This window comes from Salvia hispanica, chromosome 6 (genome assembly GCF_029641045.1).
Source record: "Salvia hispanica isolate PSC_SH4W2 chromosome 6, Shi_PSC_v1, whole genome shotgun sequence".
In the NCBI taxonomy this organism is placed as follows: Eukaryota; Viridiplantae; Streptophyta; class Magnoliopsida; order Lamiales; family Lamiaceae; genus Salvia; species Salvia hispanica.
The window spans coordinates 39769313-39793102 of NC_142697.1; the positions used below are offsets into that span (position 1 = coordinate 39769313).

The window sequence follows — 23790 nt, forward strand, 5'->3', positions numbered from 1 at the left end:
ATTAGGAATCTTATTCATAGACAGACCGAAATAGAATAACGAGACTCTTAATCCCAGACGGAGAAATACGTGTTATTTGCATATTTGCGGTAACTCTTAAATTTTTTTTATGGAGTAGAGATTTAAGATACATTTGACACGGAAAACTTCCTTGCTTGGGATTGGATATTTTCAAGAAGCATTCACCATTACTTAATTAAAAAATTTAGTATCTGTATGATTTAATTTATGTTCTAGACTTCTTAACCCAACACCAATAGGCCTACCTTTATTACTTGTATTTGATCCATGTATTGGCCCATCAAACTCCTAGCCTAGTGGTAATTCACTCTCCATAAGCCCGGCCCATGACTAACCATTTATTTGGTGTACATAGTATTTCTAGCTAGGACATAAGACAATTCACACGATATCTATTTTTATTTTTTAAGATAGTAAAATTCTTGAATATTGTACATAGATGGGCACGTTATCATTCAGATTGATGCATACGAAAACAACAACAAACAGAGTATATTAAAAGTTAAAACATGATTATGCATTTCTCTCATATTCTCGAATCTCGTATATCTGTTTCTTCACGTATCTCTCCCTCGTTAATAATTTTGCTTCCTTTCTTGCCAATCAATTGCTTTCTTTCAATTAGAAAGCTATAAGGAAGCAATCAATAAAGAGAACTAACTATGGAGTAATTAAATCTTATAGTATATTTATTCATGTCAAACCTTTGCAATTTTATGTTCAACTACACGCAAAATATTCAATTAAATATAGTATACTTATTCATCTCACTTTTTTATATGAACTAGTATTATCACCTGTGCTATGCACGGGTCATATGATTTTCAGTTAATGGATACAAATTTTAAACAATTCAATAGAAATAATAATAATAATAATAATAATAATATATTATTATTATTATTATTATTCTTATTATTATTTACACTTTATATAAAAAGAAATATATATTTTCTCAGTCTCGAAGCATTTTCTACTGGGCATTAGATTATATACATATTTATTTTGTATTTTTTGAGTTGAGTAGATAAAAGAGGGGATATTAGTGGGGTGATAATGATGTTTCCATTTTAGTGAATATGTTAATTAGATTTAGACATTAAAAGGAAAAAAGAAAATAGATCACTGAAAGGGGAGACCGGGTATGGTCGGTAAACACGCTGTGCGCACATAAAGAATATAACAGGTTCCATTGGTCCAGCAAATTCACTAGATCACGCGGTCTAGGAACTCGTTGGTCGTCGGAAAATCCTGGTCGTCGGACACACAAAGCACTCTTTCAAAAACCCTCAACCACTTTACTAAACCTAGCATAGGGAAATAGGGATCGATCCCACAGAGATGGATGCGTAATAATCATGTTCAAGGATTTGGACTTATTTTTGGGGTTGGCTGCTGCCACGCATTTTTCTTGGGTTGAGGAAAATAAATTTAACTTGGGAATTTAAACTGCTACGCTAACAGCTAGACCTAGGCGAAACAGCAAAAGCATGCACGAAAATTAACCGAACAATCACTAGATCTAAGAAACTACTCTAATTACCTAGACCTGAGAAACAAACTGACTGTGGGGACCATGACTGAAAAAGCAGAGTACGGACGAAAAGCTGGCAAAACAACTAACTCTGGTACTAACTAACAACGACATCATCTTCTTCAACCAATTTGCGTAAAAACTCAGAAGAAAAACAACATGAACGAAATCAGAACAGAGCAAACTGAATCTAAACCATTTTAAAGAGTAATAACAAAAAACTAAACAGATCTACAGATGCTAGACGAAGCAAAACAGAAAGCAAGCGGAAAACTCAAAATCCATGCACAACTCAACCTCCTCACTTCGGATCCAACCTCAGACGCTAAATTCACTCCGGATCCAAGCATCCGACACAAACTCCAACCCAAAGAAACATTTCATAACTTCAGATTTAAACAACAACCTCCAATCAATCAACAAACCACAGATCTATCACCAAATTCCCAGATCAAGTACCACAGCAGCAAAAACAGAGATCGACATATAACTCGTCAAAATAAAATCTCAACGGCAGGATCTACGTAAATCAACTTGAAAAATCACAGATAAACGCAAACTAACAGAAGTGAATAGATAATCAGTAGCATCAACAACCGCATCGACTCCCAAAAGTGAAGTTCGACCGTAAAAGTGCAAAACAAACTAAAAATTAAAGAGATTGTATCTTCGCCCTCACGCGGACGGTGTTGCGACTGAAATTTCTGAAGAAAAAACCCCTTCGGAACCGAAACTACCCCAGATCTCCCATTCCCAAGTGTGTGTTATGTGTGTGAGCTAAGAGTGAGCGAAAAAGAGTGATAATTTGTGTGTTACATGCTCTTCTATTTATAGGCGTTGGAGTGGGGTCCAGCGAGGTATAGATAGACTTTGTTGCCCTCAGCTACTGACTCCCTCCTTCACGCCTTCTTTTTCCGTAGATTCTGTTCATTTTTACTTCATTCCTTCGCTAGATTGTTTCCTTCAGCACCTCCTTGATCTAGCGATTCTGTCACACACCTGGCTTATAAACCGTGTTAGACCCAGCAAAATGTAACGCTTTTCACCATATAACCGATGCACGAAATTAGCCTTATCAAACTGCTCACACTTAAACCATACTTGTCCTCAAGTATAAAGACAAGAAAAAAAGAATAAGGCGAATTTCAAGCAAGGTTATCCCCTGACCGACTCTTTAGACTCTAGACAGACTCCTAGACCTAGACACAATAAAAAAAAACATACAAACACATAAACACATATGCATGAGCAAGCTTCAACTTTTAGGCAACCGTCCCCACAAGATTAAGGTCAATCCAACTGGCTGCACTCCTCCAAATAGGCCCTTTCCCGTCCTCTACCTAGCCAATCTGTCAGCTCGTCAAGATAGCCTTTTACTTACCCAATTGTTGGATTCACTCGATCACTCATTCCTCACCAGGGATGTTAGGATCGATTCTCTCTTAAGTTATTGCCACACCACTGAAGCGTCGGGTTATGAGAGTTCCTCCTTTTCCTGGGTCAGGCTATTATTGTTCCTGCCCTTTAGACAACTCCCCCTGGACTTCGTCCAGCTTATTCCTCCTTATATATATTTTTTTATTTTCTCTTCCCTTTTTTTCCATTTTTTTTTCTCTGGACTTTGTCCAGCTTATTCCTCCATTTCCCCCTCTCTTCTGGACTTCGTCCAGCTTATAACACCTTACCCTGGACTTCGTCCAGCTCATACCTTCATAACCCAATTTCCCTATTTTTTTCTCCTTCACAACTCTTCTCCCTAAGCATTCAGTGGCGGCCCTTAAACATGTGTTAGCTCAAAGTTATTTAAGGCTTATAACTCGCTATTATAGTAGGGCTTCACAACTAAGTAAGTAAAGGCATCCTCCATCGTTCTCGCTTCACTCAGATTGACTTGGTTTATTAAAGGAAAAAACTTCTAAGTTGAAACGCCTCCTATTTTCAATTACTTTCACTAAGGGGATCATGCCGTATTATATTCACTGGCTCATACGACACAACAAAACTTAGACCTAAAGACTCTTAACATGCAGACAAATTCATGCATTGACTCCTCTCCCCCTCCCACTTCACTCAAGCTTGTCCCCAAGCCATCGTTGTGAAGGGGGGAAACAGAGAAATCAATGCAGCACCAACAACAGTTCATATAAAAACAAAAACTTCTCACACTTAGTCCACACGTTAAGCTAAGTGGGAGGAAAACAAAACAAAACAGAAAATACAAACTTCTCACACTTAGACCACGCTATCACGACTTAGTGGCTGGTACATTATTGTATTTTTTATACCTCCGAAGCTGTCGGCCTCTGCTACCACTCTAGAAGTTGAGCCACATGATTTCATCAGCTTGCCAAAAAAATAGCTATTGATACTCTCACATTCTTTACGTTTTTACAGTATGGGTAATTGGTTGAACTAATAAAAAATATTGTAACAAAACTAAAAAATTATACGTAATTAAACAAAAAAACGTAATGAAAATTGAAAACGATGAATATAGCAAGAACATGAATATCAAAGCTCAAAAAATTGGGAGAGTAACATAGTGGACTAAACGAACATATTTCACATAATAAGGGAATTAGTAACTGAGTATTTATAATGGAGTAGTCAAGCTTTGTATAGAAGCCAAGTATAAAAACAATTTAAAAAAAAGTGAACTACACAAATGGTATCTGATCTTTCACTTTCGCACATAAATGGTACTTGATCTTTATTTTATATCGTTTTTGGTACCTATTAATCACATTTTTGGTACCTGATAAAATTTTCATCCCAAAATGCCTTCTATACAAATACATTTTCCCATTTGTGTCATTAAGGGTATTTTCGGTATACCCAAAATTAGTACCAAAAGTGATATTATAATATCTTCTTTCATTCCTCTCACTCTTTATACTATTATTACTAATCAATATTAATATTATTATTTTGATGTTATACATTATTTTTTAATTTATTTTTAATACCATTCAAATATACTTAATTATAATTATAGTTATAATTATATTTAATTATTGTAATAATATTATTGTTATAATATTTAAAAATAGTTGAAATTAATAAATAATTATAATATAATTATTTAAATTATGAATCACACAATATTATATAAACACAATATTATATAATAATATTATTATTATTATTATTATTATTATTATCATTTTATATTAAATTAATAACTAATCAATATAGTTTTAATAATTTGTGAATTGTATTCATAATGATATTAAGAGTTGAAAAATTTTAGTTAGGCGTTTCAGCCCTAAAACGAGTATAAAATAATTAAATAAAAATATTTAATTAATTTAATTATTTTAAATCATTCATTTAATTAGGTATTTTATTCTTGATTTATATTATGAGTGTAATTAGATGCATGTATAAAACACTAAAAAGAAAAAGAAGAGAAAAGAATAAAGAGAAAACATAAACTAAGGAGAAAAAGAAAGAAGAAAGGAAGATAAAATACTAAAAAGAAAGAAGAAAATGGAGAAAAAAGAAAGAAGAGAAGAAAAAAATAATCACATGTTTGGTGCTATTTAATGGAAATTTCCAAAAATATCCTTCATAACAAAAAAATCACATATTTGGTACCTAGGGTTATTTTTGTCATTGGGTACCAAAAACGATATAAAATAAAGATCAGGTACCATTTGTGTGCGAAAGTGAAAGATCATGTACCATTTATGTAGTTCACTCTTTAAAAAAATGATTTCAAACTGTAAATACTCAATGTGTGCAGAGCACTGCTTATTTCTCGTGAAGTAACGGAATGAAATCATTGGACCTCTCGTATATACGTGTCAGCTACTGAGTGGATGTAGCGTTCAATAGAAGATTTATTCTCTACTTCTCTGATGATTTTTTTTGGTAATATGCAAATTCTCTCCGTATCTAAGAGCATCCGCAGCGGTGCTCGTCCGTCGCCTTGTCCGTCCGTGCCGCTGAGCAGCCATACGTGGCGTGTTTTTATTGGCCAACGGCTATGCCGTTGGAAAATTCGATTTTTAATTTTTTTTTAAATTCATAATTAATTCAAAATAATACTATAAAATAAAAAAAAATTATTTTTGGATTCCCAAAAAAATAGAGCCGTTTATAGACGTTTTTTTTGGATTTTTGTGAATTTTTTTTTTTTTTTTTATCCCAAAATCATCTATAAATACACACATTCATCATCCACTTTTCACATCAAATTATCTCTCATTCATACTTTTTCATACTAAATCATCTACATCTTCCTCTCTCACCCAAACTCTCTCTAAAAAATTCAAAAATGAATTTCACCAATCTCATTGCGGAAGCGGAGCGCGAAGAACAAGAATATTATGAACAATATCGTGTCGCCTATGAGGCCTATGTCGCTGCCAATACCCCCGCCCCTCCTCCTCAACCAACTAGAGCAAAACGTCGCTACATCCCTCGTGATCGAGAGGGAGCCCATGAAAGGCTCGTTGCCGACTATTTTTGCGACCAGCCGCGGTATCCAGAAGATTACTTTCGGCGCCGTTTTCGCATGTCAAAACGATTGTTTATGCATATTGTCAACACATTGTCCACCCGCGTTGAATATTTTCAAGAAGGTGCAGACGCAACCGGTCGGCAAAGTCTCACGGCGTTGCAAAAGTGTACTTATGCCATCCGACAACTTGCTACTGGGCAAACGGCTGACCTCTTCGACGAGTATTTGCATGTCGGTGAGTCAACTGGAATCCTATGCCTCAAGAATTTTTGCGACGGCGTTCGTTCTACTTTCGGCGAGGAATTCCTTCGGGCACCCACCACCGACGATTGTCAACGGTTGCTTCGTATTCACGAAACAGTCCACGGTTTTCCCGGTATGCTAGGCAGCATTGACTGCATGCATTGGAAGTGGAAGAATTGGCCGACTGCTTGGAGGGGGCAACACTTAAGCGGGCACAAAGGTGGCGGCCCAACGCTTATCCTTGAAGCGGTCGCCGACTACTGCCTATGGATTTGGCACGCATATTTCGGTGTTGTCGAATCCAACAACGACTTGAACGTGTTATATTCTTCACCACTCTTCGATGATGTTTTGAATGGTGTAGCACCGGCGATCGACTTCACCGTCAACGGAAATGCATACCACATGGGTTACTATCTCGCCGATGGTATCTACCCAAGGTGGTCGACTTTTGTGAAGTCGTTCAGCAATCCACAAGAGCAAAGACGGATTCTTTTTGCGCAGCGTCAAGAGTCTGCTCGGAAAGACGTCGAAAGAGCTTTTGGTGTCCTTCAAGGCCGATTCAACATTGTGAAGTCCCCTTCTCGGCTTTGGTACGTTAAGAATATCGCCGACATCATGTACACGTGTATTATCTTGCACAACATGATTATAGCTGACGAAGGACCGATGGCGGCTAATTTTTACGACGAGGATGAAGCCGGAAGCTCAACCGCGAGGTCTCCCCCACGTCGAGGTGTGCATACGACGATGAACGAGAGGATGGAAAAAGGACACACAATGCGCGATACAAGAGCCCACACTGAGCTACAAAAAGATCTAATCAATCACATTTGGGCGAAATTCGGCAACGAGTAGTGTAATTTTTAATTTTTAGGATTTTAATTGTGTAATTTTTAATTTTTAGGATTTTAATTATGTAATTTTTAATTTTTAGAATTTTAATTATGTAATTTTTAATTTTTAGAATTTTAATTATGTAATTTTTAATTATTTTGTAATTTGTAATAGTATTTCGGATATTTTTAATGCATTTTAATATTGTGGAAATATTTTTATTCAAATTGAATAATAGAATGGTGGGACGCTTGAGCTTGTCCTTAGCTAAGAGCACGGATGTGGGTGTTGTGCTCTTAGCTAAGGACAAACAGTAAAAGTGAGTCCGGGCCCACTTCCGTGCTCTTAGCTAAGAGCACGGATGAGGATGCTCTAATGCTTTTCTTGGTAATATGCAAAATGTGCAGCGTGCCTTTTTCTTGGTAATATATAAATTCTCTCTTTTCTATTGTTTTTCTTGTTAATATGCAAAATGTGCTGCATCATTGGCTATAGAGAGAAAAGTGATAAATAGACGTGATAAAAGAACACGCACTGTCCCTTTATATAATGAAAGATACTATATTAGAAAAATAATACACAGTGATTTATGATTAATATGTATTAGATTGATGTTTACAAAACGTAATAGACATCAATCTAAATCTATATTAGAATCATGATTTAAAAAATTATTGTAAAAGTTAATTTAAAAGGAACTAAGTAAGTAACCAATAAAAAAATGCTAAAAACCGATTAATAATAACTTGATTAAAAATAATAAGTTAAATGCTGATAAAGATTAAAAATTGTAAATATAGAAAACACACTTAAACTTACGGTAACAAATAAAATATTAGATAAAAAGATTCACCGGCCTACTATTAGTAGCCGCCACATGTGACTTGGAAACCCAATCTATACAAATAATAGAGGTATGAAATCTAAAACTCAATAGATTATAAATGAATCTGATTAAATAATGTATAAGTTACACATAAAAATATTTGATTTCACCTATAAATCCACTCCATACTAATAAATACATTATTGTTTACAGATGAGGAATTGATTCAAGATTGAGAATCTGAATAACCGTACCATGAAGAATAAAGAAGAATAAAGAAGAAAGAAGAAGAGGTGGAGATAATACAAAAGGTAAAAAACTAATTAGTATAAAAGGATTTTCAAATATTATGTGAATATAATGAGTAGTTACATATAAATTCAGTAGTTTATCTAAGATTTCATCACTTCAGTTACATATGACATAATGAATTTATGTCAAAACTCAATTATTTATAAATTTTTTTAGGTTTAACATAGTCAGAACTCAATTATTTATTGTCCCTGCTTTATAGGAAATAATTCATAAAAGTGTTTATCTACAATATAATCAGTTATTGCAAAAATTATTTCCTAAATGCTTTACTAACATTCTCATCAATTTTTTTCAGGTACTTCTCATTGGAAACAGCCAAGTGGAGCTGGAACAGCTGTCTCTCTCCTTTCATGGAGTATGAAATAGAATAGATATTTTGCGTAATAGAATAGAAATAAAATACTGCAAAAAAATAGATATTTTGTGTAATAGAATAGAAATAAAATACTGCAAAAAAATTCATGATGTTTCCCGCCTATATTGTGTCAGAGTGGAAGTCATGTAAATTTATCAACAACTCTCCTTTTATATTAGTATAGATATAGATACATGTCAATTACTTATCATGTAATTAATCAAATGGAGAGATAGACAGCGACACAAATTTTTTTAATAGAGATAAAACTTTTAGATAAACAACTTTTAATGTTAATGAATATTCACAAACTCCACTCTTTATTGGAATCTCCGCTCTTGATCCGAATCTAATATGACTCCAAGGCATATTTTATTGCATACAAAAAACATGCATTCCTGACTAGTGACTAATATCCAATCATCAAGAATCAAATCCTCGTTGGTTGTTTGAACATATCAGTCTAGACAAGAAGAATATACATCATTGGATTCAATCCTACATTAAAAAATCCCCTAAATTAGACAAAATAATAGGAGTAATAGGAGTATTACTTAATACTAAAAGATTCCCTTAATCAGTGAGCTGGCACTGCGTAGGCATAGTAGGTGACATTTATTTAATCCAATTGCAAGGGTAGCTGAGCATTGATTGATGGATTGGCCCCTTCAATTATTTTGGCCCAAAAACTTATCCCACTAAAAAAAATAAAAATAATTATGTCGCACCAACCCCATTTTTCTAAAAAACAATTAAATGTTTCTTCACAATATAAGCTACTTGATCAGTCTACTATGATCTCACCTCACAACAACAACTACTCCAATAATTGCCTTTGCATTATTGATTTTGCAATAAATGGCATTTTGCCGGAGCTCTCTTCTACTGTGCAAGGCACTCGGCGGCAGCAGCCGTCGCGTGGCCGCTGCCGCCTTGTGCTCTTCGTACGGAGGCTCCGAGGGGCGGAGATGGTACTCGGGGGAGCCGACGACGGCGGCCGGGTACCACGTGAACACGGTCCCGTCGTACATGACGGGATCGGTGTTTTGGGAGAAGGATAAGCCCATTACTTATGAGGATTTTGAGATGCCACGGCCTAAGGCTAATGAGGTTCTCATCAAAACTAAGGGTAATTTTTTGCTTTTTTTTGAGCTATAAAAGTTAGTTATACGATTTTGCGAAGGTAGTTAGTACTTACTATCGCATTCTAGCGGATAACGTCCTTTCCTATCTTGATTAAGAAACTTTTATTTGGACTTGGATTTGTACTGTCATAATTGCCACCAACTATAAAATTTAATGGATAGGTGTAATTATAAATGAAATTAGAATACTACAAAATTTAGTTGTTCATATAGTTAGCTACGTATAAAACTATGAAAATAAACTTAGATGCGTACTAAGTATCGGTCTCAAAAATGTACCGTAGTACATTACTTTGTGTGCTACAATAAGTTTTGGAGTAATTATATTTAGATATGAATAATCATGACTCATTTAATAAGTTTTGACCCGATTCCTTAGAGTAATAAGTAACAAATTTAAAAGAGGGAAATTATAAGCACTTTTCAATATTAAAAAAAAGTAGATCCGTCCTAAATTTGACAACTCTGTGAATTTATTGAGACCATTGTCCTTGCATATTTATTTCAAATTTTACTACTATATTTAGCAAGTGAGGCTCAAATTTTACTATATTTAGTATAGAGCATTAATGAGTTTGTTGATTGATGGTAGCTTGCGGGGCGTGCCACTCCGATCTGCACGTGATCAGAGGCGACCTTAAATTTCCGTGTCCTTGCATCCTAGGCCATGAGATAACCGGCGAGGTTGTTCAACACGGTCCCCACACTGATTCCAATGTCATCCAAAGGTTTCATTTACTTGCTCATAGTCATTCTATGTTCTAACCATACAACACCACGGGATCACAAATAATAAATTTAATTTTCAAATTCCAGATACCCGGTCGGGTCAAAAGTGATCGGGGCTTTCATAATGCCCTGCGGCACCTGCTTCTACTGCTCGAGGGGAGAGGACGACTTATGCGAGCCCTTCTTCGCTTACAACCGAGCCAAAGGCACACTCTATGACGGCGAAACACGCCTATTTCTCCGAGACTCCAGTAATATTCGCATTCCATTTCCACCATCTATTTTTCCACGTTCTTACAAACTATAATTATATGCTCGCTAACACATAACGTACAGAGAAACCGGTGTACATGTTCAGCATGGGAGGCCTTGCAGAGTACTGCGTGATGCCAGCAAACGGCCTAACTCCCCTGCCAGACACACTCCCTTACGCCGAATCCTCTGTCTTAGGCTGTGCCGTTTTCACCGCCTATGGCGCAGTTGCTCATGCCGCTGAGGTCAAACCCGGCAACTCCATCGCCGTCATAGGAATAGGCGGCGTCGGCTCAAGGTAGTTAAATAAACAAAACATGATAAGAACACACAATTTTAGTTATTTCTCTCTGGTTATGACTAACCAGGGATAAATAAACAAAAAAACATGATAAGAACATACAGTTTTAGTCATTTCTCTAACCAGGAATAAATAAATAAAATATAATAAGAACACACATTTTTAGTCATTTCTCTCTGGTTACGACTAACAAGGGAGAAAAAAAATGAAACAGTGTTCTGCAGATATCAAAGGCGTTTGGCGCGACCGAGATCATCGCAGTGGACGTGCAAGAGGAGAAGCTGAGCACAGCCAAGACATTCGGAGCGACACACGCCATCAACGCGCGAAAGGAGGATGCGATTGCGAAGATCAAGGAGCTGACGGACGGGAGGGGAGTGGACATAGCGGTGGACGCGTTGGGAGGACCGAAGACGTTTCAGCAGTGCATACAGAGTGTGAGAGGCGGCGGGAAGGCTGTGATGATCGGGCTGTCGCCCGGTGGGGGGTTGGGGGAGGTGGACATCATCCAGCTGGTTCGGAGGAAGGTGAAGGTGATCGGGTCGTATGGAGGGCGGGCGAAGACGGATCTGCCGAGGCTGGTGGAGCTGGCGGAGCAGGGGGTTTTCAATCTGGAGTCTGCTGTTACGAGGAAGTATAAGTTTGAGGAGGCGGCCAAGGCTTTTCAGGATCTTGATAAGAAGACTATCATTGGCCGTGGCATCATCGAGCTCATGTAATTCATTTTCACCATAAATAATGAGCATTTCCTTTGTTTTTTTTCCACATTCAATAAATTGTTTTGAAGCTCTATGGACAATCATTTCAATTTTCAACCACGTTGCAATACTACTACTACTATTATGGATCGGAGCAATATGATTCAGAAATTGCGTTGGCGAAATTGGACTGTATTTTTATGGTTTGTAAGTTAGCTAGGAATTTAAACATTAATTACTATGTAAGCGAATAAGATCTGGTTGATTCATAGGTATCTTCCATCTGCACAATAGACCAACGTCACTTGAGAATGAATTAGGACCGACAATTTTCGATATGTCACAGATTGCTTAGTGTAGACAATGAAGTCATAAAAATACAATTTAATTGAGAGTAATGTTAATTTTGGTCTTAAATATATGACTAAAATATGAATTTAGTCCAAAACATTCATTTTTTAAAAAACAGGTACATAACAAATGAAAATATCGACAAAGTAGTCTTTTTTTACGAGGTTTCATTAAAAAACTAACGGTCAATGCTAATTGCACAGGGTATGACTGTTAGTTTTTTAACGAAATCGTAGGACCACTTCGACAATGATTTTATTTATTATGGACCTGTTTTTCAAAAAGTAAATGTTTTGGACCAATTTCGTATTTTGGTCGTATATTTAGAACCAAAATTGGCATTTACTGTTTAATTGAAATCAGAGATTTTATATAGTCTAGACTCAGACGTATTAGTGATCATTTAAAAGTTAAAAACTAAAATTATCTACCTAAAGAGACATTATTCGTTTTGGGCTTATCCATTCCATCAACTAATTGTACAGTATTAAATAAATTCCTTCTCTTTCATGTGATTTAAGATTAGTGTATTTCCTGAAAGAAGATTGGCCGGCGACGATAACAATTAACAAAGGTTTTCTAGTTTAAGGATAAGAATCAGTGACTAATGACTCATTGACTACTCATTCCCACTTGATTAAATTCAATTGCATCACTCTACCAGCAGCGTATGATCATTCCGTGACTCTATTTTCTTCTTTCGGAAACGCCAATTCCAACTTTCTTCAATGGCATTTTGCCGAAGCTCCCTTCTCCTGCGCAAGGCCCGCGGGGCAGCCCTGCGCTTTTCCTGCAGCTCTCGGATGGAGGGTTCCCTCACTTGCTCCGATCGCCGGAGATGGTATTCTAGCTCGGAAGGTACAACCATGACTGCGTCGGGGTACCACGTGGGCAGCGGGCCCTCCCACATGAAGGGGGCGGTGTTCTGGGAGACGAATAAGCCCGTCACTTTCGAAGATTTTGAGATGCCCCGCCCTAAGGTCAATGAAGTCCTCGTCAAAACTAAGGGTGAAGATTACTCTTTTTTTTTTGGGGCTTTTTTACTTGACTGGTTTAATTGTTGTGCATTGCGCTCTAAAGATTGTACCTTTTGTGTTCTTGATGAAATTATGATGAATTGCTGTTGTAATTAGGAATTAATTATGAGCTCTTTAAGATTTTTTAGCGTTGTTTGTTGCATTGCTATTTGAAATTGGTTTTAACATATTATAAATATTCACAAGAAATTAATTTTAGTTTCTAAAATGAGAAAAAAATTTAAGGTGGCATATTATAAACTTAGCTACAGCTTGGAAAAGATTGAATCTCATGGTTTTACAGCAACTATGGTGGTATGGTATCTATACGAAGGATATATAACTATGTATATATTTGTTCTGCAGTTGGGATGTATGCAATGTGTAGAAGGTTTTGAGAATAGCGAGTATATATGGATGGAAATCTATATGAATGCAAAGTGTCCACCCGCCTTTAAATCTTCTAACATTAGTGCATATATGCATTGATTAACTAAAATAACAAGCATAAACATAGTAATTGCTTCTTGATGATTAATGTGCTGATTGAGCATAATGATGTCAGATATTTAGTATGTTAAGCACTTCTTTTGGCCTGTCTTTAACATATGGTAATGCTCTTTGCATGTACATTACTCCAATTGTGTTTGATAGCCTGTGGGGTCTGCCACTCCGATCTGCATGTGATGAAAGGCGAGATTCCCTTTCCCACGCCCTGTGTTGTAGGACATGAGATTACTGGTGAGGTGGTTGAACATGGGCCTCTGAGTGACAGTAAAATCATTGAAAGGTTTGATAAGCTCGAAAATGTAAAAGTAGAGAAAAAAGTACATATTTGGGACCAAAGTAGTGTAGTTTCAATTCTAGATTATAATAATGTTATTTACAAAAACGGACCTCGTGAATCTGCCTTGGTTCAAGTCTAGAACTGAGTCAATGTTCTGACTCATTTTCTTTGAACATTAGTGAACCAAACAAGGCCATTTTTTTTGTAAAGGTGAAAATAGTTTAATGCGACTCATTTTTATTTAATTTTCGACAATAAAATGAGCCACTTCTAGATTTGAACAGAGTTGGATTTCTGGGTCTGTTTGTGTAAATAGCTTAAGTTTAGTCTAAAACCTGAAACTGTGCTAATGCTTTGGGTCCAAAATTATACTTATCCATTGAAAAATACTAATACTCATTTTCCTTCTCACTCCTATTCATTGAACCATATACTTTTCTGTTTAAATTTTCAGATTTCCTGTTGGCTCTCAAGTTGTTGGGGCTTTTATAATGCCTTGTGGAAGTTGTTTCTTCTGCTCAAAGGCAAGACTATTAAGTTATGATGTTTGTATGTTCATCTGCATCTAAATCATTTATTAGGTAAACTAAATAGCTTTTTCCAACATTATGACTTGCATGAAAACAGGGTCAAGATGACTTATGTGAGTCTTTCTTTGCTCATAATCGAGCGAAAGGGACACTTTATGATGGTGAAACAAGGCTATTTCTTCGAGGCAGTGGTACATTCCTGACTAATTACTCTTCCCTGATCAACACTAATGAATCCTGCAGCTTTTTCTCTTTGTTGTTCTTTTTTCTCCACAATCCTGCTGGAATTTTCATCTCTGTAACTCTGCATATATTTCAGGTGTCAATGATAGTATAGTTGTATTATGGGAACAATCATCAAACTTAAATGCAAGTTTGGAAAAAGAATCTTTATTTCTGTTATGCATTTTCATATTTTTGGCATGCGGCCAACATGTTCTGGTGTCTTTGGGACTAGTGAAGTAAGCAAGGACTTGTACAAATATTCAGTGCTTAAGCTTTTGAGTAATTATCCCGTTCATAGGAGCTTCACCCTTTTGATGCCTTATTTCAATTATTTATAATTTTATATGGAAATTCATGCATGTAGCCTCACTGATTAGGAATTTGGTTTATTTTGTGCTTGTTCTGCAGGCAAGCCAGTCTATATGTACAGCATGGGAGGTCTTGCTGAGTATTGTGTGGTACCAGCACATGGATTAACTTCTCTTCCGAACACATTGCCTTACACTGAATCTGCTGTCCTAGGATGTGCAGTTTTCACTGCCTATGGTGCAATGGCTCATGCTGCTCAGGTGCGCCCTGGCGATTCTGTTGCTGTGATTGGCATAGGGGGCGTTGGCTCTAGGTAATAAGCAAATGCATAATATGTTGAGAAATTTCCCCTATATATATTTCTTATGGTGTACATCCAAGTATTCAATCTTGAAAACTCTGAAATTGAAGCTTGCAATGGTAATAAATGAAGGGTCGAATCATGGAAACTCTGACACTGAACCTTTAAAAGTTAGAACTCTTATCAAAGAAACCTACTAGGTATATTGGTTTATCTGTGTTGACAAAATGGAGTATAAGATAAAACTACTGTCAAGTGGTTTCCTTGAGGTCACATCTGCTGGGGTTGAAAGTGGGAAGATTCCTCATCGAATCTGTTAAAATCCCCTACAACGAACCTTAAAACTTGTCTTATCAGAAAGCTAGTACTAGTTGGTGGACCTTTACTTTCATATTGTCGTATTAAAGTGGCATTTCAAATTGATCCTATCTGGTAATTGCTCAATCTTTCAAACTCTTACATTTCTGATATTAGGAGTTAAGAATGATATGCACCTTTCTTTAATATCTCCACCTCTTGGTTAGTTCATGACAAAAAGCTGAAGGGGTTGTATATACCATCACTTTTTATGTCACCTTGAACAACTCACTTTCTTGGCAAGATACCTGTCCACACATAAAATTTTTAAAAATATTGCTGAATCTATTAGGCTCTTATATCGGTGCTAATCCGATTAAAAATTTTGCATGATTTTTAACTTCAAAAAATCCGACAGTTGTCTGCAGATAGCAAAGGCATTTGGAGCTTCTGATATTATTGCAGTGGATGTTCAAGAAGAGAAACTTCAGAAGGCCAAGATGTTTGGAGCCACTCACGCCATAAATTCACGAAAAGAGGATGCTGTTGCTAAGATTAAGGTGCATGCTCTATCATTCATTAAACTTTAGTTTCAACAGATACAGATGTTGATAGAAAGTTTCAGTAGAGGTTTTTTTATGCCATAGTATTTTAAAAGCGAATTTCATGTGTGCACAATGTTGACCAATGATGTTGGTCTCTTTTCAGTTTCAGCCCTCAACTAGTGATTATTTTTGTGGAAAACATTTCCTTCTGAAATCACTTGCTTGCAAACTTGAAACAGGAAATTACAGGAGGAAGGGGAGTCGACGTAGCTGTGGAAGCCTTAGGAAGGTCCCAAACATTTTCACAATGTGTACAAAGTGTGCAGGATGGAGGCAAAGCTGTAATGATTGGCCTAACTCTTGCTGGTTCCAAAGGAGAGGTTGACATTAACCATTTGGTTCGTAAACAGGTATGTATTCTTCATTCTGTCTCATCTTATCGGGCATTTTTTAGTTACGGTTTTCGTGTGTGGTTCTCAAGAAAATGCTGCTGCAGATAAAAGTGATAGGGTCCTACGGAGGGCGGGCGCGACAAGATCTCCCAAAATTGGTGAAACTGGCAGAGAAAGGCACGTTTAATCTGCAGGCTGCTGTTTCAAGGAAGTACAAGTTTGAGGAGGTGGAGGAGGCATATAAAAACCTAGATCAGGGAAGCATCGTCGGCCGTGGTGTGGTCGAGATTATGTAATTACCAGTGTGGCAGTGAGCCTTGTTCGAGCCGCTGAACTTGTAAGAACTAATAAAAATGATCTCATCTAATGTTTGAGGTTGTGTTAACTTTGGTCTAAATCAGGAAGAACAAGATTTGCAGCTTCTGAGAAATTACACTACTCCTATTATACAAGAGAAGTAAACAAAATCTACACATTGCACATTGCAAAGTAAAATCATGGTAAATCAAAATTAAACCGTAATTAACAAAATATCAAGATTAGCAGCAACTACATATTGAGGGGCCATCTTGAAGGGGTTTATTACCAAAATTTCCATCCAATGATGGCTGTCGAAGCCAAGATTACGAAAATTCTGTCCCAACAATGAATGTGTAGGGAATTACAACTCATCTATCTACTGTATATTCCCAGTAAGCATCAATATCTTTTCAAGATGGCAACTCTACAAACATTCTACTTGCCACTTAACCAGATGGTTAGCTGCATCTATACCTCAAATCAATAATGCCTATATATCTTTCCACTTGTTCACATACTTGAGGAACAAGTGCGTAGCATTTTCCCTAGGTGGGGCACGAACCCGAGTTGACCTCCGTACCAGAGCCTCTTCCATTTCATCCCTTTGCACAGCCTCACTTGATCTTGTTTGTAGTTGCGAGCTGCAGAAAATGAGTTTAATAGTGAATATATGCATCAAGGGGATAACTGCAGTCATATAGTAGGTTATACAATGTATCATACTACATTTTAAACCATTATATAATCCAAAGCAATTTTTATATCTTCCTTCACTAAACAAAAAAAGACAAATGAATTTATAATCGATAAAGACAAATCGGCTGACCATATATTGTTGTAGAACTTCTCCAACTGCTTTTTCAGGGCTCTCTCCCTCTCACCTTTTGTATTCATAGAGCCAATCAAAGCATCAAGCTGTTTTAAGAAAGAGAAACATTTGTGTGATATAGCAACAAGAAATGAGATTAAAATGTGGACATAACATTATACCTCTTCTGTGGTTTGATAATAACCCCACCGTGTGTATTCAGAATTCTCAACAAATATCCTCCCATCACGCCGAAAAAACCAATACCGGGAATGATTTCGGTCTTTACCCAATGGACTAGTGCGTATAAATCTCTTCTCGATCTCCCTTTCAAGAAATTCTTTCTGCATGAGAAGTGGGACTTCAATATATCAGAAAAAGCTTACATTACATTTTTCTATCTCCATCATTATCCCTTCATAAACCATAAAGCAACTTTACACGCACAATCAAGAAATATGTACATTCCGAACTCATGGGACACATAAAGAGCCAGAGTGAAAGAGATAAATGCCTACCCTTTCTTTAGCACTCTTCATCTCTATTGATTCCTTAATCTCATTTTTCATCAACTTATGGATATCCCTCTTAGATGGATTATTGACATCTTCAAAGGTTGTGATCTGAAGCTTCCGTTTCTTAGCATTTTTCTTACCCGTGCTGTCTCCTTCATTCTCACTGTCAAGGGACATCAGAGGGTGACATAGATTAAAAAAAAAAAGAGATTCAAATCACAATTTAATATCAATTCTAACCTGTTTCCGGATGAATTATTTGATTGATAAAGAACTATCGCATCAGAAATTCCATTGCGTGCACCTTCACCATATTTCACTTTATGCTCTTCTTTAACTCCTTTTCTAGCAGCTTCGATCTTCCTACGTTCCCTTTCTTCTCTCCTCTTCCTACCTTCATCTAGTGCTTCATCCCTCCGTGTAGCAGAAAGCGCTTGTCTTTCTTCAATATACTCATCCAACCTCTCCTTTGCAGTTTCTGTCTCTAGTGCATGAGTAACCAGTTCGCGGAAAATTGCCAATTTAATATGAATATCCAACAAGGCGTAATGTCCTCGTTTAATGGTACTTATGTGAGAAGATATTTCAGCAGCCGAAATTGTTTCCAAAAAATCAGATAGATATTCAATCCAGGTAAGCTGTGTAATCTGAATGAGGTAAATTTAATATCAAAATTCCAAACAACAGCAGAAAACAAGCTATTAATAGATTAACTCGTGCTCAAGCAAACTACAAAAAGAAGATATAGCTCACCTTAGGTCTCCTTTTTCGATTTTCTACCACCATCGCGAACTTACTGTTGTCCTTCACAAGTAAGCGAAGAAGAGATGAACAAGATTCCACAACAAGGATTGGAGTGCTGTCTTTATAACAAAGCGAATTTTCAAAGTCTTCTAAGGAGAAAGGAGATAAATTCAACAGCCTCCCAAAAGAAGTACAAAAATCCCACACCATCAAAAGATCCCCGACACACTCCATAGGCACGTTGAAATCCCTGCATGGGGAAGGCCTTTCTGTCAGAAGTCGATCTTCTACAGTAGGTTGCACCAGCAAGTCATCAACTGGATACTTAATGGACTGATCCTCTGAATGCTCATTGACTGAAATAACACAGGTAAAAGAACAAATAGAACTTTGGTTAAAAATATCTATTAAAAACAGTACACACCACTCCATGGGACAAAAGTGGTAAAGAAAGCCTGATAGGGATGAAATAGATGTAAACACATAGATGAAAGTAATTTGACCAAAAAAATTCAAAAGACTAACTTCAACATCATCTCTCCTCTTACCTCCATCAGCACTTTTTCCAGTCAACAAAGATGAAAGCTTATTCCTCCGCACATACACTATAATCCCCTTTTCACTTGCCACCTTTTACAAGCAAAATAAACAGTCTCATTGACAATTTTCCAGGAGACGTGAAAGATTTAGGTAAAACAAAATATCAAACTCACCTTGGCACTTCTCTTCCTCTTCCTACTACTACAAACAACAAGTCCATTTTGTAGTGAAATATTACTTTTCATGTCTTCAGGAGGGGTGGTTGAGATCCCATACTTCTTTGACAAATGGTTATGTAAAACCCAAGGAATACTTCGGTAAGTTGAGTCTTTGATGAAAGACTTCAGAGCACATTTACTAAATGGTGGAATCTTGACTTTCAATTCATCACCATTTAGTGATGCATTTCCACTCATTTTTTGGTCATCTCCCAGCCACTCAACTTCATATTGTTTTCTGTCAGCAACCTCAACCACTTCTATGATTTTGCAAGGATGTAAACGACCATCTTTTTTTCCATATACTTCATCACCCTCATTAAGGGGCCCTTGAAACTTTGAAGCTATTGAATTGACCAGATCCTTTAAGTTCAGCATACCTAACAAGAAATATTTTAGAAACAAAAGCGATAAGTAAATTCATCCTAGTCCAAAGAAAAATGTGAAGGAGCAAGTAAATTCATTCAATGCAGTCATGACTAAAGAGCTCCAAACAGGTCACCAATGCAAGCATCATAAGTATCCAAGAAGATAAAGCATTTTTTTTTCACATATCAGCATTTAACAGAAAACTTTAATGGCTGTCATTATATGTCTCTATATCTATATAAAAGGTTAATGATGTACACATAAAAAAGAATCATTTCAGGTTCTAAGACAAGGAGACAAATAGAAGGTCCAGTGATACAAGATTACTCATATAAGCAGCAGATAACAGCAGTTAATACTCAGAATAATGTTCATAGAATTCAGAATCACCAATTTCACAAGCTGTGAATAAATGTCATCAGAATTTGGTTCTCAATTGTTTTAGATACCCTTTGACCATTCTGCCTGGTTTTGCAAATAAATGCTCAATACTCAGACGTTTCGCAAAAAATCCCAACTAGTATCCAACCTTTATCAAATATGTAGGAAATGTATGTAATGTCAAAAGCACATGTAGGTACTAGGGGTCAATAAAAAGATGACGAGTATTCACACCCCTCTGATCAATATCCTAGACTGGATACAAGAGGAAGCATTGTATATGAATGTATCACACAGAACATGGTTACTGTCTAAGACCCTATAAGTCACTTATTACAACGTAAACAGCTTTTGCAGTTTTGCCTAAATTCACCAACTCAGACTCTTAACCCCGAAAAAATTTTATACTTAGACCAGCATGTTTCAGTATTAATTCACAACATTGTTAATGTTGGAGCAGGAAAAAGGAGGCTGAAATAACAAACATTACAAATTTGATATTTTCATGTCTTTCAAAGTTTCTGCAACCAAATGAACCAATTTAATTTAGTGTAAAGAATGTGGTTCTGAGTGCAGACCAGTGGACTGGTTGCTAACCTACCTTGCTCCCAACTCTAACCTATATCTGGTACATACTACATAATCATTAGAATTCGTAGTGAAATGACTGTTATGAGTCATGGAAGGTAGGAGGAGGTATTGATAGAAACCTTGCAAGCAAAAGAGGTGGTTGTCATAGGAAAGGTCATAAAAACAAGGAAGAAAATGGGCAAGTGATGTAGATGCTAAATGGGAAATATTTATTTAGCTAGAGCATTTAATGATTTTTGAGCCTACTTTTATATCGTTGTTAGCTGGCATGTGGCAAGACAATCTTTTCTAGATCACGTTTTGGCATCAATCTCGAACATATATAGAAACTTAAATGAAAATGATTTCGCCAGTCATGATGCTTGGCTAAACTTACCAGTTACCAATCACAAATAGACTATCCTACAAATTGCAAAGTATCCATCCGTCCGCCATTAGGAGTCTCACTTCTTGGCGGCACGAGTTTTAAGAAATGTTAAGAAAAATGGATGGAAAAAAGTTAATGGAATATGGGTCCCACTTGTATATATTAGTTTTAAATGAAATGTGAGTGAAAAGTTAGTGGAATGTGGGACCTTATTACCAGTTATGGTAAAAGTGAACCACAACTCCTAGTTGTGGACGAACTAAAATGAAAAAAAACGGGACTCCTTTTCGCGGATGGAGGTAGTACAAGACAAAAAAAGAAATCAATGACAATTGTAATGTAGTCTCCTTTCATGAGCAGGTACTACAAGGAAATACCATCAAGTACTCATATCCTTTGCAACAATTTAGAAACGATCCTTTTACATCTGACATTGCATTATACTAGTAGTCTAAGTTAGGCAGCAATACGACAGAACAAGATAGATATCCAGTTTTCAAGATGACGATACTATTATAATTTATGCGATTAGATGGCTAAAATAAAATGGCAGTGAACTCACTGAATTGGATATCATGAAGAACCGGAGCTACATATTTGGTAGGAATCTTTTGTGTCTTTTTAAAAGCTTTTTCTTCCGATGCCAAGGCCTCTTCATAGGTAAAATTGCCCTTCCCTGTGACTTCGCATGTCCAGACACTTTTCCGATATAAGTTGATCCTCTTCAAATATTCACTACATCATTTAAGATCCAGGCATTATAAAAATACTAACACAACATGAACTTGTATGAACAATTGTGCTTGAATAGAGAAAAGAACTTACTTATAACTCCTGAAGATCTCCTTTGTGAATCGGATTTGAAAGACAAGCTCATTAGGGTTTAATTCCTCAGGCTTCTCAATTAAACAAAATGGCTTTCTTTTCAAAAGAGGCATGTTTGATTTCAAAATTTCTCAAATTACAAAATCATAACCTGTTGACCAAGAAGAAAAACATGGATCAACAACGCCAATTAGAACATTGCTATTTAAAATTCCAGACCCCCTCCCGATAGATGCGAACAAATCAAGAGAACAGCGAGAATTCACTTAATTCGCAGAAAAAAATGAAAAAACGGAGAGCTCAGATGAAACACACAGAAGGCATCGAGAACAGAGACCGAGTTCGAGAATAAACAAGAACACTAGAAAAAAAATCAAAATAAAATCGAATTTTGACTAATGTACAACTCCATTCAAAAAAAAAAAAAAGGGAACACAGAAAAAAGCAAAAAACAGCAAATTTGCATGCATTAAAGCTGCGGTAACGAGTCAATGGCGGTTCCACAAATAAATTCTGCACAAAAACACTGTGAAAATTGTTCATACAATTATCGCAGAGTTGGAATTTACGGAAAAGAAATCGCAAGGACACATGCAATCGATTTATTTCCCGCCAGGAGTTGATTAAACGAACAAATGAGTGAAGAATCGTACCGGGGAGATGAAATCGATTGGATTGGGGGGTCGATTGAGAGGGTTTTGATGGAATATGTGTGCAATGTGTGCGTGTATAGAGAGAGGGGCGCGGAGAGAGAGAGGCGGTGGTGATACGATTTCTCGCCAGTGAAGACTGACGTTGGGTGCTCTCTCGAACAAAAGCCTATTTATGGTCATTTTAATATTTCATTCTTTTTTTATACATTATTTTAATATATTGCACATCAATCTTCAATTAAAATATTATTTTATGGTGTATTTAGTTATTATGGTTACGCTAACCGAGCAATACAAATTATGATAGGATACATTGTCATAATTGAAAAATAAATTATGAAGTTTGGTTGGTTGGTTCCACAAATTTTAAAATTTGAACAATTAATTATGAGGTTTTGCAATTATCTCATTTTTCCTTTATTCGGTGAATCACTCGTGGCATCCGATTTAATACACGTGGAAAAAATGACAACGTCTAATTAAATTTGAAATAACGTTTTTGCCTGCGTGTTTTAAATCGGCTCGTAATTCATCAAAAGAGAGAAAATGCAATAATTGCAAATATTTCAAACTTTATGATTTGAAAAAGTGTGAGGTAGACCAGAATATGACCATATTTTATAATTTATAATAAGTAAATAAATACAAATATTAACTCTCGACATAAAATAAGAATGTTAGTTTATAAATTTTGAGTTAGTTAAATTGTCTAGGCATATGAATTATGATTGATCTTGACATATTAAAAAATCTAATTTAAGATGTGTGAAGTGAAAATTGCTTATTTCTATAGATTTAGAGTATGTTTTATTTCTAATATTTCAAACTTATATTATATTAGTAAAATTTTATTGCATGCGTACATTAGATATAAATTAAAGGGTAAAATTTTAGTTTATGTTTTTGTACTCTACTTTATCAAAATTGTCATTGAAGCATTGAACAAGTTCTTGAACAAGTGCACTAATCATACTTAAATTTGGTCGGGTTAGATTTTAGACTTTG

General features: G+C 36.1%; 3 protein-coding genes across 3 annotated transcripts; 2 read left to right on the plus strand and 1 right to left on the minus strand.

Annotated features, from left to right (window-relative positions):
• The first annotated feature begins 9381 nt into the window (after positions 1-9381).
• Positions 9382-11838, plus strand: LOC125205910 (uncharacterized). The gene is made up of 5 exons (XM_048105112.2): positions 9382-9725; positions 10334-10469; positions 10558-10721; positions 10807-11020; positions 11238-11838. The coding sequence occupies exons 1-5, from the start codon at positions 9455-9457 to the stop codon at positions 11740-11742; spliced, it is 1290 nt and encodes a 429-aa protein (XP_047961069.2). The 5' UTR covers positions 9382-9454; the 3' UTR covers positions 11743-11838.
• Positions 11839-12597: 759 nt separating this feature from the next.
• Positions 12598-16859, plus strand: LOC125205150 (uncharacterized). Its single transcript, XM_048103970.2, has 8 exons — positions 12598-13080; positions 13743-13878; positions 14330-14399; positions 14503-14596; positions 15039-15252; positions 15956-16097; positions 16322-16492; positions 16579-16859. The coding sequence occupies exons 1-8, from the start codon at positions 12801-12803 to the stop codon at positions 16768-16770; spliced, it is 1299 nt and encodes a 432-aa protein (XP_047959927.1). The 5' UTR covers positions 12598-12800; the 3' UTR covers positions 16771-16859.
• A 108-nt stretch (positions 16860-16967) lies between these two features.
• Positions 16968-22927, minus strand: LOC125205149 (DDT domain-containing protein). The gene is made up of 11 exons (XM_048103969.2): positions 22786-22927; positions 22133-22283; positions 21870-22042; positions 19555-19979; positions 19390-19471; positions 18851-19197; positions 18338-18744; positions 18101-18260; positions 17765-17926; positions 17601-17689; positions 16968-17415 (listed from the first exon to the last, which is right to left on the minus strand). Exons 2-11 carry the CDS (start codon positions 22243-22245, stop codon positions 17265-17267), a joined length of 2109 nt encoding a protein of 702 aa, XP_047959926.1. The 5' UTR covers positions 22246-22283; positions 22786-22927; the 3' UTR covers positions 16968-17264.
• Positions 22928-23790: the final 863 nt, after the last annotated feature.